This window comes from Neopelma chrysocephalum, unplaced genomic scaffold (assembly GCF_003984885.1).
Source record: "Neopelma chrysocephalum unplaced genomic scaffold, ASM398488v2 Primary Assembly neopelma1_42, whole genome shotgun sequence".
NCBI classification, from domain to species: domain Eukaryota; kingdom Metazoa; phylum Chordata; class Aves; order Passeriformes; family Pipridae; genus Neopelma; species Neopelma chrysocephalum.
Window position 1 is genome coordinate 11,822,734 of NW_020897700.1, and position 18,604 is coordinate 11,841,337.

At 36.2% G+C, this 18,604-nt stretch overlaps 1 protein-coding gene across 1 annotated transcript in view; it reads left to right on the top strand.

Annotated features, from left to right (window-relative positions):
- Nucleotides 1-11,526: 11,526 nt before the first annotated feature.
- The window catches only part of GPM6A (glycoprotein M6A), a 117,911-nt gene continuing 110,833 nt past the window's right edge, over nt 11,527-18,604 (top strand). The window contains exon 1 of the mRNA XM_027676694.1: nt 11,527-12,131. Within this exon, the coding sequence (XP_027532495.1) occupies nt 12,095-12,131 (37 nt within the window). The 5' untranslated portion in view covers nt 11,527-12,094. The remainder of the gene's footprint in view (nt 12,132-18,604) is intronic.

The window sequence follows — 18,604 nt, forward strand, 5'->3', positions numbered from 1 at the left end:
AAAGACAAAAATAATCTTTTAAAAAAATGTTTAAAAGGCATTGCACAATTACAGAAAGAGTGTCCACTTTACTGTAACCCACACTTGAATTCTTAATGGGAAAATAATAGTAGGATGACTGTCATGAGCATAACATTAAAAAAGTCCTGATTTTATTCAGCCCAGATTTTTCCATTATTTGGACCCTAATTTAAGAGACAAATCAGTAAACTTCCTCAGAATCTCTTACCAGAGTAAGTGTTGGCCTTATAATTATTGTATTTACCCAAGGATTAGTGGAAAAAATATTTTGTGATACTTTTATTTCCTACAATTTCTACAGTGTAGGGTGCAGTTCCTCTCTTGCTAAAACACTAGATTTTAATAGGTGCAAAGAAGGCTGATGTCTAAAACAAAAATCAGTTTACCTCTGTAAGAGGTAAAGGTGATAATTTTGGAAATGTGTTTTGGTTTGCTGTGTTTTAACTGACCAACAGCTTTTACTCTTTGTGGGAACCTTTTTTGTTTTTTCTTTTGCTCCTCTGAAAACTGATCTGTAATCCATTTATGTGATTTAGTTTTCCAGATTAGGAAGATCCTCTAATTATGTTGTATTAAGAGATTGCAATTAGAATTTGTAATGGAATCTTAGCTTGAATACCACCCAAAAGGTGCCACTTCAAAAAAAAAAAAAGTTTTGCTAATCTATATTTCCCCCAACTTGTCCTGTTGTAATGTTGCTCTGTAATAAGAATATTGTATGTTACTTTAAATCTTTCAAAGGCACTAAGTATATAACAGAGATTAAAAAAGAGATTACAGGATACAGGATGTTCGCTGAACCAGCATTGTTAAATGCTCATGGAAGATATTTATAAACTGTTCTTTTGTAGCCTGTAATTTGAACACTCAGTTTCAGTTTTGGTTTTTAAATCTCTTTCTCTGATTTTCGTGGAATGACGAAGAGGTGAGCTGATGGATGCAGTGGAACACTCAATGTATTTTCTGTTAGGACATGATTTGCATGCCTTTTGTTGCAGGACATGCATATTGCATAAAGGTCGCATTTGTCGTGCACTTTGCATCTGAACAGAACTGCATAGGATTATATATGTGTATATGCATGCTTATGTGTATACATCTACATATAGATATACACATATATGCATATATATATATATATATGCACTTCATCTCTAAAACTTCTTTCCTAACAGAGTTAGAAGTGTGCAATCTATTTTTCCTTTGTAATAAATTAATTTTGGGGTTTGTTTTTTTTTTTATTTTTGGCATTACAGTTTGTCTAAGGGAATGAAAATTATTTTAGATTCTTTACATTTACTGCATTTAAGCCATTAGAGACAGGGGTGCATTGCTTGTTAGAGGGCATATTAAGGAGTAAAAAACTTGTTGGCAAATTGTTATAAACAGAGTCTAACTTCCATTATTTTACAAAGTGAGTATTTGTGATGTCTCAAGTTTTAACAAATAAGAACAGACAACTAAAACTGACATTAAAATAACCATTAAAAATCTATGACTTTTTCAACATCACAATTCTCCATTAGCCATGAACTTTCTATATGAATGGGAGGACCCACCCAGCAGACTTTTGTTTATTTCTCTTTCTTCACTCTACCATTATACTCCTTTTTTTGCTTGTTTTCTCTTCCTTATTCCCTTCAGAGCTTGGATGAAATGGATGCAGGTGGAGAAAAGGCAAGTGGTAGCAAAAAGTAGTTGGCACCTACGCAAAGAATCTACTGTAGCTGCTCCCTAAGTTTCACTTCAGTGCCTGGAGAAGATAATTCTGGAAGTTATTGAAAAACAGTCATTGGTCACAAACAACATGGCTTCATGAGAGGAAAAGCCTGCTTAACAAACTTAATTTCCTTTTATGACAAGGTATCCCACCTAGATGATCAAGGGAAGCCAGTTGATGTAATCTTTTTGGATGTCAGTAAAGCTTTTGATACTGTCTCTCACAAGATCCTTCTGGACAAAATGTCCAGCACACAATTGGAAAAACACATCATGAGGTAGATGAGCAATTGGCTCACAGGTTGAGCACAGAGGGTAATAGTGAATGGGGTAACATCAGACTGGTGACCTGTCACTAGTGGGGTTCCACAGGGCTCCATCTTAGACCCAGAGCTCTTCAACATCTTCATAAACAACTTGGACTCAGGTCTGGAAGGGATAGTTTGTAGATCATGCTAAATTGGGATTACAAGGAAGGCAACTGCCACATTCTACACCTGGGAAGGGTCAACCATAGATGTACATACAAACTGGGGAATGCTGGAGAGCAGCACCACGGAAAGGGATCTGGGGATCTGGGTTGACGGCAAGTCAAATATGAGTCAGCAGTGCCCTGGCAGCCAGGAGGGCCAACTGTGTCCGAGGGGGGCATCAGGCAAAGCATCGCCAGCCAGTCGAGGGAGGGGATTGTCCTGCCCTGCTCTGCACTGGGGCGGCCTCACATTGAATATTGTGTGCAGTTTTGGGCACCACAATATAGGAAAGGTATTAAGCTGTTAGAGACTGTCCAAAGGAGGGCAATGAAGATGGTGAAGGGCTTTGAGGGGAAGCTGTGTGAGGAGCAGCTGAGGTCACTTGGTCTGTTCAGCCTGGAGAAGAGGAGACTGAGGGAAAACCTCACAATGATCTACAGCTTCCTCATGAGGGGAAACAGAGGGGCAGGCACTGATCTCTTCTCTCTGGTGGCCATTGATAGGACCTGAGGAAATGGCCTGAAATTTTGTCAGGGGAGGTTTAGGTTAGATATTAGGAAAACGTTCTTCTCCCAGATGGTGGCTGGGTACTGGAACAGGCTCCCCATGGAAGTAGTCACAGCACCAAGCCTGCCAGAGTTCAAGAAGTGTTTGGACAATACTCTCGGGCACATGGTGTGGCACTTAGGGTGTCCTCTGCAGGGCCAGGAATTGGACTTCAATGATCCTTGTGGATCATGATCCTTACAAATCAGGATATTCTGTGATTCTGTATCTTGTGATGTCCTGAACTTTTAACTGCAAAGGCTGTTCTGTGTCATATAATGTGTGAACAAAGACAATGCCTAAACTACAACTAGAATAATGGAGGGATACTTTAAATAAACTGACTTGGGTATTGCAGATAGTCTGTTAGGTAGCTTACTCTTCTGTGGTTTATGTGCTGTACATGTGCAGGAACTTGGCTATTTGTTCTGTGTTGTGATTTGTGTGGAGTAACAGTAGAACCTGAAGAGAAAAGCAGAAGTGGATCAGTTACAGAGATGCCCAATCATTAAGTGTAAATCAGCTCTTTCATCTGAACCTTGTAGGCAGGGTTTGGGTAACAAATAGTGAACCTTGAGGTCAGATTTAAAAGATAATTGTATTTTAATGCTACCTTGAACTTTGTTTCTTACTCTTGCACATGGCGAACTGTGGTGGAAGTGAGGGATCATGAATTCAGTTGTCCTATGGGAAGCTGCTGTTTCCAAATGGTCCCAATGGTCAAACTCTTTCTCTCTGATAAGCAGAAGCAAGAAATGACTGATAGTGAGAACAGTTTTGAACAAAGATGCGTTCTTGTCTGTGCATTTTTATCTTTACTCCCTCTCCTACTTCCTTTCCAAAATGTTACGTTTATTTTTCTTGTTATGGTAATTGTATGTTGCATGTGTGTTGTGTATTGTTCTGTGTCCAGTTGCCTTCTCGGCTCCTAACTTAGAGGTCAGTGCAGTCCTTGTCAAGACAAAGGATTAAACCAAGTACAACCTTTGAAATCACCAAAAGGTGCTTTCAGAAATTTCTCAAACTTTGAACACGAGAGAGACTCTACAGAGCCAAAGAGAAACTTGAATGCTTTAATAGACAGACACATCCAATGGAACAGAGACAGACAGAGAAATACACATACTGTTGTTTCATGTGGGATGGATAACATCTTTAATCACATTTTGTCAGCAGCTGGCTTCAAAAGGCTGGTGGGAAGGGAAGAAAAAACAAAAGTGTTGGCTGTAACTTATTCCTATGTTTATCAGACCTCAAAATTTTGAAGCTATTTGAATGAACACTGTGGTGTACAAAGACCACAAAAGTCAAGGGAATCTCAGAGCACATTAATATGTGAAATCTCTCAGCAAATATGATTGCAGCTTTAATTAATTAGTGATTTAAAAACAAAAGGGACTAATGTGGTCATCTAGTTCAAACTCCTGTATAATGCAAATATTAATCAGAGAATTCCTATGACCTAGTTAAACTAAAGTATAACTAGGAAAACACAGATCATGATTTAATTTTGTGTATGTGTGTGTTCAAGGATCCAGTCTTGGAAAATTTCTCTATTTTTGGAAGATAAAATTTAAATATAATTTCTATTGTCCATTGTCTAGTTTCAAATTCCAGCAATATTGACTTAACTTTAATGACTTCCTGTTAGATCTGTTTTCTTGTAGGTAGTCTGATGAAATGTAAATGCCTCTTACTTCTTTTCTTAAATTTACCAGACTAACACTTTGTGTTTTTAAATTGAAAGCATGTCTATGGTAATTTTTTGAAGTACCTCTACTTTTCAGCAGCATCTTTGCATTGATGGCATCAAAAACTATATACAGTATTTCAGTAATAGTTACACCAGTAGAAAATCTTAGAATACTGTAACAGGGTGATTTGGTTTGGGGAAGACCTCAGAAGATAGTGTAGTTCAAGTCCCCTGATGAAAGAGTCAAATAGAACTGTGTGTGTTGAGTATGCTAAGCTGTGAAATGTTCTTTTTTCAACCACTTAATCCAATACACATCTGTATGGGTATTTTTCAGTATATCCACTACCTACACTATCTGGGGTGAAAAAGGCTCTGTTGCATGATCACAATACTGTGCTTATGGCATAGCCTCCAGTTTGGAAAGGGGATGTCAGCAGCTATCTGTTATTGAGCTTTAAATATTCTCATAGGCCTATTGTTGAGACCTAGAATATCCGTGCAGAGAATCTAGCCATATAGTTTAGAAACCTTTATGTGTTATTGAACATCTTCCTGAATTTACTGTCTGGCATTCATGTTCAGCTGATTGTTCTTCATTATTCGCTCAACCAGGAGCATCTTTTCAGAGTTAAAGCTTACTGGATGAGTAACTGTATCCTTCGGGAATGTGCCCAACTACTTTCATTCACAAAGATATTAATTCATGCTTGACCTGTTAATAAAAGACATAATATTCTTATTATTAGTTATCAAAATGATTGAGTTCTTCAGACTTTTAGAGGAATTATACTGGCAGTGTCAACTAATGTTAATATGGAAAATTTTACTTATTTTCAGAAGTAAAACTGTACTGATAAGAATCATTAAACATATCCAGTCAGACTGAAGGTTTCAAGTTATAGATAATACTTATAATAGCTACAGATAATAGTCTGGAAGTATATTAAGATTAGTATTCTGAGTCAGAGGTACTGTTAATATTTTTTTATTATCTTTCTCCTCTTGATCAATATAGCGTATATGAAATATATATTTGAATCCTGACATGAACAGGTTCTTATCTGTTGTGTTTTAAGTCTTGATATCATATGCACTGGTGAGAGATTTTCTCAGTGAAGGAATTTTTTTAACTAGATGAGAATTTCATAAAAAGGTTTGTTTTCTGAACATGATAATGATGTTAGTAGTTATCAGTATAGAACATAATGAGGCTATATGCAAGGAGGTCATCTGAACACTCTCCTCTTCAATAAATTTCCTATTGCTAGAAGTGTGAGATTATAGAAGGATGCAGAAAGAAATGAGAATAAATTAGGGCATCAAGAAAAGGATATTTGTTATATTTCTGTCAAAAGTAACATCTAGACTGGAGCATAAAAAGTAGTAAGAAACTCACTTGGATTAGGTGAAAGCCTATTCTGAAATGTCTTATGTGACCATCTTGCTATGTCTTGATAGCTACCTGTTTAAAACTGGTACTTCGTTCCTCTAGAAGAATGTAATTTCCTTAGAAAAATAACTATTGGGAATTAGTAGAACTATACAAATCCTATCAATAACTAAACAAATCTCATCAATGGGATAAGTAACAATATTTTGCCAATGTTACATTTTACCTTCTACTTTCTTCCTTTCTGTCTTAACATTCCATTTCCCCACTAATTCTGATAATCGAAGAATCACAGAATATGCCGAGTTGGAAGGGACCCACAAGGATCATTGAATCCAACCCTTAGCCCTGCCCAGGACCATCCTCCCCAAGAGTCATATCACGTGCCCAAGCATATCATTCAAACGCTTCTTGAACTCAGATTTGGTGCTGTGACCACATCCCTGGGGAGCCTGTTCCAGTGCGCAACCACCATCTGGGTGAAGAACCTTTTTCTAATATTAACCTAAACCTCCCCTGACACAATTTCAGGCCATTCCCTTGGATCCTGTCTCTGGCCACCACAGAGAAGACATCAGTTCCTGCCCCTCTGTTTCCCCTCATGTCGAAGCTGTAGATCATTATGAGGTTTTCCCTCAGTCTCGTCCAGGCTGAATAGACCAAGTGACCTCAGCTGCTCCTCACACAGCTTCCCCTCAAAGCCCTGCACCATCTTCATTGTCCTCCTTTGGATGCTCTCTAACAGCTTAATATCTTTCTTATATTGCAGTGCCCAAAACTGCACACAATATTCAAGGTGAGGCTGCACCAGCGCAGAGCAGAGCGGGACAATCCCCTCCCTCGACCGGCTGGCGATGCTTTGCCTGATGCCCCCCAGAACATGATTGGCCCTCCTGGCTGCCAGGGCACTGCTGACTCATACTCAACTTACCATAGACCAGGACCTCCAGATCTCTTTCCACAGCACTGCTTTCCAGCATCTCATTCCCTAGTCTGTATGAACATCTGGGGTTACCCCATTCCAGGTGCAGAATCCAGCACTTTCCCTTGTTGAATTTCATATGATTGGTGATTGCCCAGTCCTCTAATTTGTTGAGGTCTCTCTGCAGGGCCTCCCTGCCTTCAAGGGAGTCAACAGATCCTCCCAGTTTTGTGTCATCTGCAAACTTGCTTAATATCCCTTCCAGACCTACATCCAATTAATTTATGAAGATATGAAGAGCTCTGGGCCTAAGATAGAGCCCTGTGAAACCCTGCTAGTGACAGTCTGATGTTACCCCATTCACTATTACCATCTGTGCTCGACCCATGAGCCAATTGCTCACCCACCACATGATGTGTTGATCCAACTGTTTATCCAGAAAGATCTTGTGAGAGATGGTATCAAAGCTTTACTGAAACTCAAAAAGATTACAACAACTGGCTTCCCTTAAACTTTTAGGTGGGTTATCTTATCAGAAAAGGAAATTGGGTTCGACAAGGACTTTCCTCTCGTGAAGCTGTGCTGGCTGTGACCAATGACTGTGTTGTCTTTCAGGTGTTTTTCAATACCTCGCAGAATAATCTTCTCCATAACTCTACCAGGCACTGAAGTGAGACTGACAGGCCTGTAGTTTCATCCTTCTTGCCCTTGAAAATCGGGACAACATTCGCCAGCTTCCAGTCAGCTGGAACCTCTCCAGATTCCCCTGGACACTTGTGGAAATGTCTGTCTATGAGTTAAACTCTGGACCATGTGTTGTTGTTTATTTTTTGTAAGTATCCCATGTAGCTGTAAATAGGAAATACACATCCCAGAGCAGTCAATTAGACACATTTTTGAAATCTTAAAGCGTCTAAGTGTATCCTCCAACCTCCCTCTGTTGGGATGTTCCAAAGATGAAATATGGTGTGCCATTATTTTATAGTTATATTTCTATTTTGAATATAGAATATAAATATTAATTTTGGAGCAGTCTAAATATGAAATTTGAGCATAAATTTTAATTTTTATGTGAGCGTTTCCCAGATTTCCAAAATCTGCTGCCTAATTTTCCTAAAATAATTACTACATGTGCATCTATATTACTGTTTAGGTGAGTTTAGAAGTGAACTTCCAAAGTGTAGGAACCAGTGTTCCTCACCTGCTGTATTTTGATTTGCATTATAGAATATGCTCTAAGAACATAAATAGTTCTTATATTTTCTTATAAGTTTTCTTAAATGTTCTTAAATATTCCTTATATTTATCATATAATGCTGCCAGAACATGCTTTCTAGAAGTGCACCTTACACCTCTCCAGCCCCTAAAGGGCAGTCCATCCATGGGATCTGACTGGCATTAGTCCAAAGTGAATTCCCTTGGAGCACAAAGAACAGGTATTACTTCATTCTCCACAACTTCTTCCTGCAGTCATAGGCAACATAGTTGAAGTAATCTGAGCCAGCTTTTGATTTTCCTTTCTCACTTTTTGAGGTAGTAGTATTAGCAACATAATTTTGTGCTTTTAAATTGTGTTTTCATAATCAAGATCATTATGTTTTCATGATCAAGACATCATTGCACCACAGCATTATAAATATCAATAGGATTGAAGGGTGGAATGGTAAATTACTTTGAAGACCATACAAAACTCAGAGTAAAAGTCATGTGTCTTGTCATAAAATTGTAAGTGCTCTGCTACATTTCATAATATCATAATGGACACCAGGGGATCTGTTAATGTCATCAGCTTCCAATTATTCTCTTGATTAACTGTTTATTTAGTCTCATTATACAGTTGAATGTTCTGTCTTGCCTTGTCATTTACAATCGGCATGGTTTCCAGTGGTCACTCGCACCAATAATCTTATCTCACATTAAAAAGGAATTTTAGGCAGTTATATGTAGTTCCTACCAAGATAGCTTCCTTCTGTGCTAGAAGTGTGCCCAGGAAGAAAAGGTTAGCAGCTTGCATAGTTTCTGGATACAGCCTTAAAGTAGTTCATGTATCACTGGTGGTAAATATGTTTCCTAGTATGCTGAAGAAATCAAGCCTCTATGGTTGCTGCTTAGAAAGTCATATGAAGTTGACATTTTCTGGTTTTGTTTGTTACTCTGCTTAACACTTGCAGAACTTTTCTATTCTTTGGGTTTAGGATTAACATTATTCATAATTTCATCTTGAAAGGTCCTTGGAACAGTTTTGAAAGAAACATCTAGGAGGCAGATTTCTGTTTCAGTCTTAACTTGGTAATAAAATGCAGTTAAATAGGAAGGAAACTGACATGAAATCTCTTTCACATTCTCTGTGTTGCTCACACTCACACAAGCTCTGTGGATGACCAGTTAATAGCACCTGAAACTAAGCAGAGTTCTCTTCAGAAGGAGCTTTGACACTTCCATGATCTGGAGGAGTTGCTGTTTAACAGGAGGAGCTGTTAGTGCCTTCATGACAATAATATTTACAAAGAAAAATGGATTATTGAAGAGGTGGAGGAGCAACTTAAAGCCATTATTTGACAATGCTTATGCTTTGCTTCATCAGTTACAGTGATTTCACCTTAACCTCTGACATTTGAGTGTAGGCATTTTAGGAAGTTAAAAATCCTATCATTAAAATTAAGGTGTGTGTGAACCTGAGGTGAAAATGACCGTAGTGGGAACTAGATCAAGGATTCATTCAGCTCAACATCTCATGTTTGTGCACAGAAGCAGGCTGCCTTTGAAGTAGTGTAAGAAATGGCTAAAACTTTTTCACAAAATATTCCTTTACTCTCCAATAATTTGCAACTCAGGGATTGATCCAGATGTGCAACTTCATATCCATGAATCTTTGTGATTCAGGTTCTACCTGTTCTTTTGGAGTTTCTTCTCCATATACAACACTGTGCCGCAACAAGTTTCCATGACTTAACTACACATTGTGTAATATGCCCTAGTTTTCTTCTGAGTCTACTTTCTTTGCAGTCTTCTCCCTTTATTGAACAAGTTGTTTCTTATTCAACTGTTTTATGTCACTCATGATTGTACCATCTTTGTTGTAACCTCTCCCAGTTTTCTCTTTCCAACCTTTTTTCTTTTTTTGATTCTTTTTATATTCGAAACAAAGGTTATATGATTGTTTCAGAAAACAAGGTCATTTGGTTTCATCAGCAACCTATAGATTCCATTGTTGCAAACATCAATGTTGATGATGTTGGATGTCTCAAATATTTGGTGCTATCAAGAAACACAGCTTTGCACCCCAGAAGCAATTTGCCACCCTAGGTAAAATATTTGCCTGACCCTTTTTAAAATATGAAGATTCATGAATACTTATGTAAGAAAATATTTTTAAAAGAAAGAATAGCAGGAGAGACACAGGAGATGTCCTTTTTTAAAGGAAATATGCCTTTCTTAAAAAGACTGACTAAAAGAATAATTCCTAGAAAGATGGAAGACACTTAGATGCTACGGTCTTGCAGCACTTCCATGCGTATAGACCTTCTCAATGTGTTGATTTTTAAATGATCAGTTAGATTTGAGAACTAAAAAACTGATGATTTTTCTTCAGTTATTCCAGAAAATGGAGCCCCAGAAAGTTGAATTAAAAAGGAAAAAAAAGGTAGGAAATGTGTTGGGTTGTAAATATTAATCCAGTTATTTAATTTTATGTGTATATATATATATATATATATACACATTTATATATACATTTAACTTCATATATAAAGTATATTCTTATGTGAACTGCATGTGAACGGATTTATATGCAAATAGTGTAAAAAAACCCAACACCAACAAAAGCCCCCCACCACCAAAAAATCTGCCAAAACTGAGAAAAAGAACAACTCACCAACCAACCAACATCTTTTTTCTTTTTTTCTGACTCAGAAGACAGCACCAAGTCAAAGTATTTACATAGCATAAAGTAAATGAATGAGCTATTTATCAATTATATGTAAATATGAATTTTCAGTCATAGTAGTTTTTAGTTTTGTTTAAGTTTTAGTGACTTCCCCCAGAAGGACGAGAAATTAAAGTGGTAAAGAAAATTGGACGTGTGTTCTAATTGCACTTTTGGTGAAATAATGAAAGTCCTTAAATGATGATATATTACTCTGTAGACTAAGGTACAAAAATGCTAATTTATTGCTAGACTGCAGCGTCCAATTTGCATTCCAAATCAGACTGCAGAGCTCCCCAAATTAGTAGATGCCCTCACAGTGTGTTTAACCTATGCTTTTCCTGAACAAATTCCTAACAGTATATGTGTTTGTGCATCCTTCCTCACGTACATATGCACGTGTAGTACTTCACCATTTTATCAAGATCCAGTTATTTTAGTAGAGATTTGAAGAGTACAGCTAATTTGAGATATTAGGAATCAGAAAAAGAATTGATGCAAGTACTGTTTTAAACCACTGAACTGCCTCAAAATTCCTGTTTACTGTGACATTGACAGATAATGTGTAGGGTGCATATAATTTGCAGTGATTAATGTTGTATGTTAAATTGTGCTTGTGTGTGTGTATACACATACACACATACAAAATGGTATTGTTATAATCATATTTTTTAGAATATTGTAAGGGTAACAGTTGTAATATTTGTTGCTAGTTCTAGATGATACAGATATATGAGAAGAAGGGAAATGAAGAGTCATATTATTCTTAAATGTGCTGATACAGGAGGAGGGGAGAGGCGGGGGTGGGGGGAGATTGAGAGAGAGAGAGAGAGAGAGAGAGAGAGAGAGAGAGAGAGAGAAAGACAAGTAATACAGCATAAAGAACCCACAGGCATTTGGGCTTTCCCACTTCAGTAGCAAATAGGGGGAATAATGGGTTGGTGGTCTGCTTCCCGTTAGAAGGACACCCCTCCATCTGTTTTCAGTACAGCCTGTTTTCAATTTAAAACACAGATTTCAATACAAACCTCAATTTCTTTACTCCATTTTATATGCAAAGTGAGGCTTATGAATCAGTGTCATTGCCATAAGGGCTCAGACCAAATTTCCCCCCAAAATTCACAGACTGTTCATTTGAATACCTGCTTACAGTGGTACACAATGGGCAGCTTTGAGAAGAAAAATTGATAATCTTCACGGAAGAGTAATTTGAATGAAATTACACTTGACAGCCTGTCTCCAAGCAAACAAGGAGAGTGAGGGAGCCTTAGCTAAGCTCTGAGGACTTGCCTAAGCCTCTGCTGTTGGAGCTTCCCAGGGAAAAAAAATCCACACTTTTTCCTACATCTGACTGAAGCTTTTGATAATTCTCTGTAGCTGTTTCTAGCGAAGAAAGGTAGCCATGGAAGAGAATATGGAAGAGGGACAAACACAGAAAGGTATTGTGTTAAATTTGCTTTTTCTTTGCATGGAGATAATTATTTTGCAGTTCCTTATTTGCTTTAGCAGCATGCTGCAAGGTTAGGGAATAGCCGTATGTGACAGATGGGGAAAGATATATTTTTTTCATATCATTTACTTCATTTGTCTCTCTGCAATAGCACCTAGCTTTAATATAGGGACTATCATCTGATATCTAGTATTAAAAGAATCTGAGTAGCAAATTTTACGTGTATACTAATAACGTTGTGGGCATTTAATGCAGCCTGCTTCTCAGACAAGTCTTTGTTAACCTTCATTTTTTTCATGTTTTCACGCTTGTCTAGCTGGGTCAAGGGAGTCTAATGTGAACTATGAGAGAGCTACTCACACAATATTTGGAGCCAGTTGCAGTTGGATATCTAACAGTGTAACCGGTATTTACACCTTGAATGAGAATCTAGGCTGAACAAAGACATGGGGTATATTTTGTTCATATTTAGGCATTATTGAAATTTCCCTCTGCCTTTTTTCCACTTTGGTTTTGCAATGTGTTGAAGCAGCCTTGCTATAGTTCTAATATTTTCATTGCACAGATTTGCATTTTGCAGAAAGGAATTTTGCAGTTTGCAGCTGAAATTGCTTTAGCAAGATGTACACAGCATATTCAGAGCATTTCTGTTCCACAGCTTCTGGTCAAGTTGAAAATAACTGAATGTTATGGGATGTGTTAGCACTTTAAGATGCAATTTAAAGTGATTGTGGTCTATTTTTTAAGTATGGATTTTTGATACATAGTGTTTTCAGTCTTTTCATTTAAGTGTTATTCTGTGCAAGCAACATGACAGTAGTGAAAGGAACCAAGGTTTTTTTCATTTTACTTTGCTGCAAGCACAAAGGGTAACCCTAGTGAATATTTTCCACATTAAATTTTTATACTTTTACATTTATTTTGAATTCACTTCCACTTTTGAGGAGGATATAGGAACTCACCAATTAATGTAATATAAATTGCCTGTAAAGGCATATTTTTCTGCACTGATGCCATATTCTGTTTTTCTCCTCCCTGATCAATCTGCTTCCTACATGTAAATGTCGTGCTTTCTCATTATAAGTGACCCATTTAGACAGAATGCAGCTTTGAATCGTTTATGGTCTTGACTTGATCTAGATGCACAGTAGATAGTGACAAGAACATTAAAGGAGGATATATGTGCCCCCTCTGTGTGTATATATATGTATGTTTATAGATAAATAGATTAGTATCCCTTTGGCGATTACAACAGTTTCCTCAGTTGAATTTTACTATTTGCAAATGACAGAAAGAATAGGAAAGTACAAGACAGTTCAGTTTTTCTGTTTTCTTTTCCTGTTTTTTTTTTTTCCTGAAGGTAAAATCAGTACTTTTACAATGATTCAAATTATTTAGGGTGTTTTACACTTAGGAATTAAAGACATGCTTATTTTTTAAAAAGTCTGAAATGCGTTCTCCTTCTTAAAACAAGAAACAAGTGAATTGAACTATTAGACCAATGGATCAAAATACGTTATTGTTACCAAAAGATGTTGTTTGAAGAAACAGTGAGAAAATCAAAATGCTTAAATTCTTATTAGAGAGAGAAAAAAAAAGAGAAAAAAAGAATAACTTTTGTATATTAAAAGAATATGTTGTTATTGATAAATTGAGTCCTCATTGTTCATATGATAAGCATTTGAATGACCAATAGCCACTCAAAATGGTGTGATTAATAGTGTGATTACAACAGCTAACGCTACTTACCCCCCACCCCTCATTTGCAATGCCATGTGTTCAACCTTTTTTTCCTTTAGCAATATGCAGCTGTCATCACAGACAGTGGCAAGAGAATGTTAAGAGCTCACAAATCATATGTATTTTTCCTTATTGGTGTGGAGGGGGATGCTGCTTAGTTTCTGTGACCATACCTGTGAACCTGTCATGTCAAGATATCATGTTCCCTCTTTGGATTATGACAACTTTTAAAACGGAGTTAGAGTTTGAAGAAAATTTGCAATTCAGGAGGGAAATTAAAAAATATTTTCAGTTTTGAATTTTTGGGGGTGCTTGAATGCAGATGTTGGGATGATAGGGAAGTATAGGGATGATTATGAAATCATGGATCTCTTTAAGTTTTGCACTTTGCACTTGAAAAATATTGACCAGTACTAGTATGACTCGATACTTCTCTTTAATAGTTCCTGTTTTTTCTGCTTTTATTTAGCATGATCTATCTACGATGCATTTAATGGATATCCACAGTATAGTTCCAGGTCATCTGGACTATTTTTTCTAATTGTAGTGTTTCAGCAACTGTAATTGTAATTAATATATTCTGATTTTCATCCTCCTGCCATCTTGAGTAGAAATGTTTCTTTTTTTCCTCTGCTTTCTACAAAATCAATGGGAGTATAAATTGTCACTGCTTATCAACTCTTGTGCTTTTTGTAGCAGATGCTTTGAACCTCCCACTGAACAGCATTACGTCTTGCTAGCAGCCATGATGGAAATGAATAATTTCATAGTGATGCATTTCATAAATACAATCAAGATAGCTCTAGCAGATTCGGAAGTCTTATTATTTTTAAGAATTTTATGCAATAAGATGTTGTTAAGTGCAAACATAATTCTTACCATAGTGGTTCCAAATAATCACCTTCTGTCGTCACAGTCTCTCAACATTCTAATGTTTAAGAATTACGATTTCTTTATGTCTGTATCTTGGAAAATTGTCAGCAGGGAAATATATTCCTTTTTTCTTTTTCTCTGAAAATAATTGATTACTAGATACTGTATAGTTCAAAGTAATGGACATCTTCCCCTCTCCTCATTTTCTTTCTACTGGCCTCAGAAAGTGGGTTTTCATATTGGCATTAGTACCCTTAATATGGTAAATTGAGATAATCCTGATGTCCAGCAGTTCTCATGTGTAAAGATGTAAACATTGCAAACAAGAATACTTTGTATTCATACATTTCCTGTTTTAAAGTGTTAGAAGACTTGTTGTGCCCCCCCAACCCCCTCTTTTTTTTCCTTTGATACCACATTTCCTTTGCTAGGAAGCCAGTACAGGCTGGGGAGAATGTTTCAAAGGTATTTGCTACACAGCTGTTTGTAGCTGTCCAAGAACTGAAAGTGTGTAGGAAATCTGGCTGAGATGTAAGGATATGAACCCTAAAATATATTCTAATGAAGTAGAAATTCATAACATCTCAGAAATATCAACGCATTCCAAATATTCCATAACACTGGCATTATGCTACATGCCTAGACCAGTAACATACTAAGACTTTTGATTGCAAATTTGCTGTCTGGAAAACTCATGATAACGAAAGCCTGCAATGAATTTGACTGGTTTATTTTTCAAAAAATATCAGCTCCACTTAGAAGCACAAGTTTCACTGATGTCTTTAGGGATGCATGGTAATTTTGAAAACTTCATGCATAAATTTGCATGTGGCAGTGGTAGGTCTCACCTGCCAGTGTTTGAAAGACAATGATGTTGAACTGTTAGCTTTGCTATGTGGAAAAAGGTATAGGTCCAGTTCCTGCACTTCAGGTCTTCCCTCTCTGAAAACACTAAGATTGAAATGATGTTCCCAGCCCCAGTTATCCATCCATTCATCCCCACAGAGAACTTTTCAGAGGGCAGGCACTGTAATTTTTTGAATTGTAAGGACAGAGAAGTTAAGGATTACTCTCACCTCTTAATCTGTTTCAGAAAAAAGAAACATTCTGCAGCATAGTAAGTCATACCACTTTATTGAAAATAAATTTGCCTTTTTAATAATTCATCCATAACTTCATTTTGTAGTTTGAATTCCTTTATAAAAGAAACTCTTGGGAATGGATGGAGCATCTGTGTTTGTACAGCAGCAAACATGAGGAAGAAACTAATTTTACTTTAGCTCTCTTGGCTGTAGTATACCTAACAAACACAGACAAGGTTCCACTGATAGATAGCAAAAAACTATGTAGTATTATCTGTGACAAGAAATGGTTGAATGCCAGAAAATAAATAATGACTTAGTATTTAGTCTGCATTAGTGATTAAGTGGATCTGCAGCCTGTTATCAGATCTTTTTCATTTGTGCCACAGCATGCCATTAAAGGAGAGCTTTAAGCAGAGTTTTGGAAGAAAATAAGGAGTTTAGGATGCTATCAGTACTATGTACACACAGCCCCTGCTTCTTCAGCCATGAGGGGTTGAATTGTTTCCTCTTACTTTTTGGAAAATGGCAGACTGACTAGTAGGATTCTATAGACTAGATGAAAGTGATGTGTTTTATTTCATATTAAGAAATAAACCAACAACCAAATAGTCAAAACACTGCTGGCATCCTTTGTAAGTTAGTCTTCTAAATATTTTTATTTACTTCTAAGAGAGAAGAGTTGTCCAGTTTCTCTTTTGACTGTTGCCACAAAGTTGGTTAAAATAAAAATGAGAAAATATCAATATTTTGCACTTCGATTTTGTTTGGTGACTATACTTGTAAATAAAGCAGAGAAGTTATTTTTCATTCTTTAATGTAAATATCACACTAAATGTAGGCCATGCTTGTATCTTCAGTTAGATCTTTTTTATGTTATCTTTAGTAAGATCCTTTTATATTGTTAGTATTATGTCTAGTCTTGTAGGACCTCTGAAGTGCAATCAGTTTCATGAGCAATTTGGAAATGGTTTTTAAATTTGGCCTTTTAAGTCGGAAGTTGCAGACATTTGCTGGCTGATATTCTTCATACAAAACATGGATTTGTAATGCTTGATTCTTAAAGAAAACATGGTGGGCAGATGTCAATCTTTATTTACTTTGGGAATATATTTTCAACTGTAGGTTTAGTTCCTAGGCTTGTGGTCAGACTGGATTTTTGCAAGTTGCTGGAGAGTAGAATGATCTTAACTTTCATCACGTTTATTGTTGCCTGTTCTAAAGAGTGAGTTATGAGAGCATCAGATAAAATATTCACTCACTTAATTACTAAGTCCCTAACAGAGTAAATAATTTTCCTTCTTAATCAATGTTAAATATGGAAGTAAATTTTAGCATCTGGCGAAGTATCTCCCTGTATTTCCTGCTTAATACTCCTTAGTAGTTAATCAATATGGATTATTAAAGAAAAATGCAATAACATTCAATATGAATTTGAACTTAATTGTTTTAATACTGTAAGAGTTATTCTCCTTTATGTAGTAACTACAGGCTACCTTACTTAATATTCTTACATTAGGAACAGTGAGTTGGAGAGCTGGAATTTGAATATGTTATTATTCAATACATTAGGCTTTTATTCATAGATAATGATGTAAATAAATTTAGTCTTGCTTGCTTATTTAATCTTTAACATTAAAGTGTCTCTGTTAACGCTAGAAAACTTTGTATTTCTTACAGGCTTAACATTATACTAGTCCTAGGCATGAAAATCCAGCATTAATAGGACCTAATTGAAATTTTATATACACTCTTACAGGGCAGAAAGTATTCCAACTGCCCTAAGGCAGATGGAATCCTCAATTCAATGTGTGAAAATTTAAGTCTTCATGGTAATTTTGAGACTTGGATGTCAATTTCATAAATAAGCTATATCAAAAAGATTTTTTATAAGAGATGTAATATCCCAGGAAAAAAAGTGTTGAATGTATTTTAAATTAATGATAATTTTTGAAAATATACTGTATCAACATAGCAATATGAATTTATAAAAAACTTTTTCTACCCTTTGTGAAAGTAAAGGCTCACCTTTGGGGAAAAAGGGCTACTCTGGTTTTCTTATTACTCTGAAGAAATAAGCATTTTTTTAGTAAGGACAATACAATACTGTATATTCAACAAAATTAAATTTGATTCAGCTTAGAGCTTAGGCTCCTTATGGAGAATGATTGAGGGACTGTTATACCTAGTATCTGAAAACTATTAATTTTAGATTGTGACTGTGAATTAATTTCTGATAAGTACTCTAAAAAATTTAGCAGTGTGACTTTGTAACCTGTTATGCGTTGCCTACCACTGCATTAAAATTCAACATGGAAGAATGGATGGAATGCTGCTGGCCTCACATAACGATGATGTTTGTTTTCTTGATACAATAGTTTTTAACTATTAATTCTCCCTATATAGGCAGGTGATAATATGCTTTTTCCTCCTAGTGGTTTTATACAGTGGATTAAGTAGAAAATACAAAGAGAAAAAAATACACATTTTTGGTCCATCCTGCCTCAGATTTTATAAAACCTATAAAGAATATAAGCATCTGATAGCCTTTGAAAATCAGAATGTAAAAAGGCAAAGGGGAATATCGATCTTATTTCAAACATTTTTTCAGTTCATATTCTGTTTGAACAATTCTTTTCAGAATAATTTTCAGCAAATTCAAGCAACTAAAATGCATAGTTCCTGTTGATATCTTATCACATGGCTGATCTCTGAGACAGGACAGCAAGTCTCAAACTGATGTGTTGTCACAAATCTTTTGCTTGGG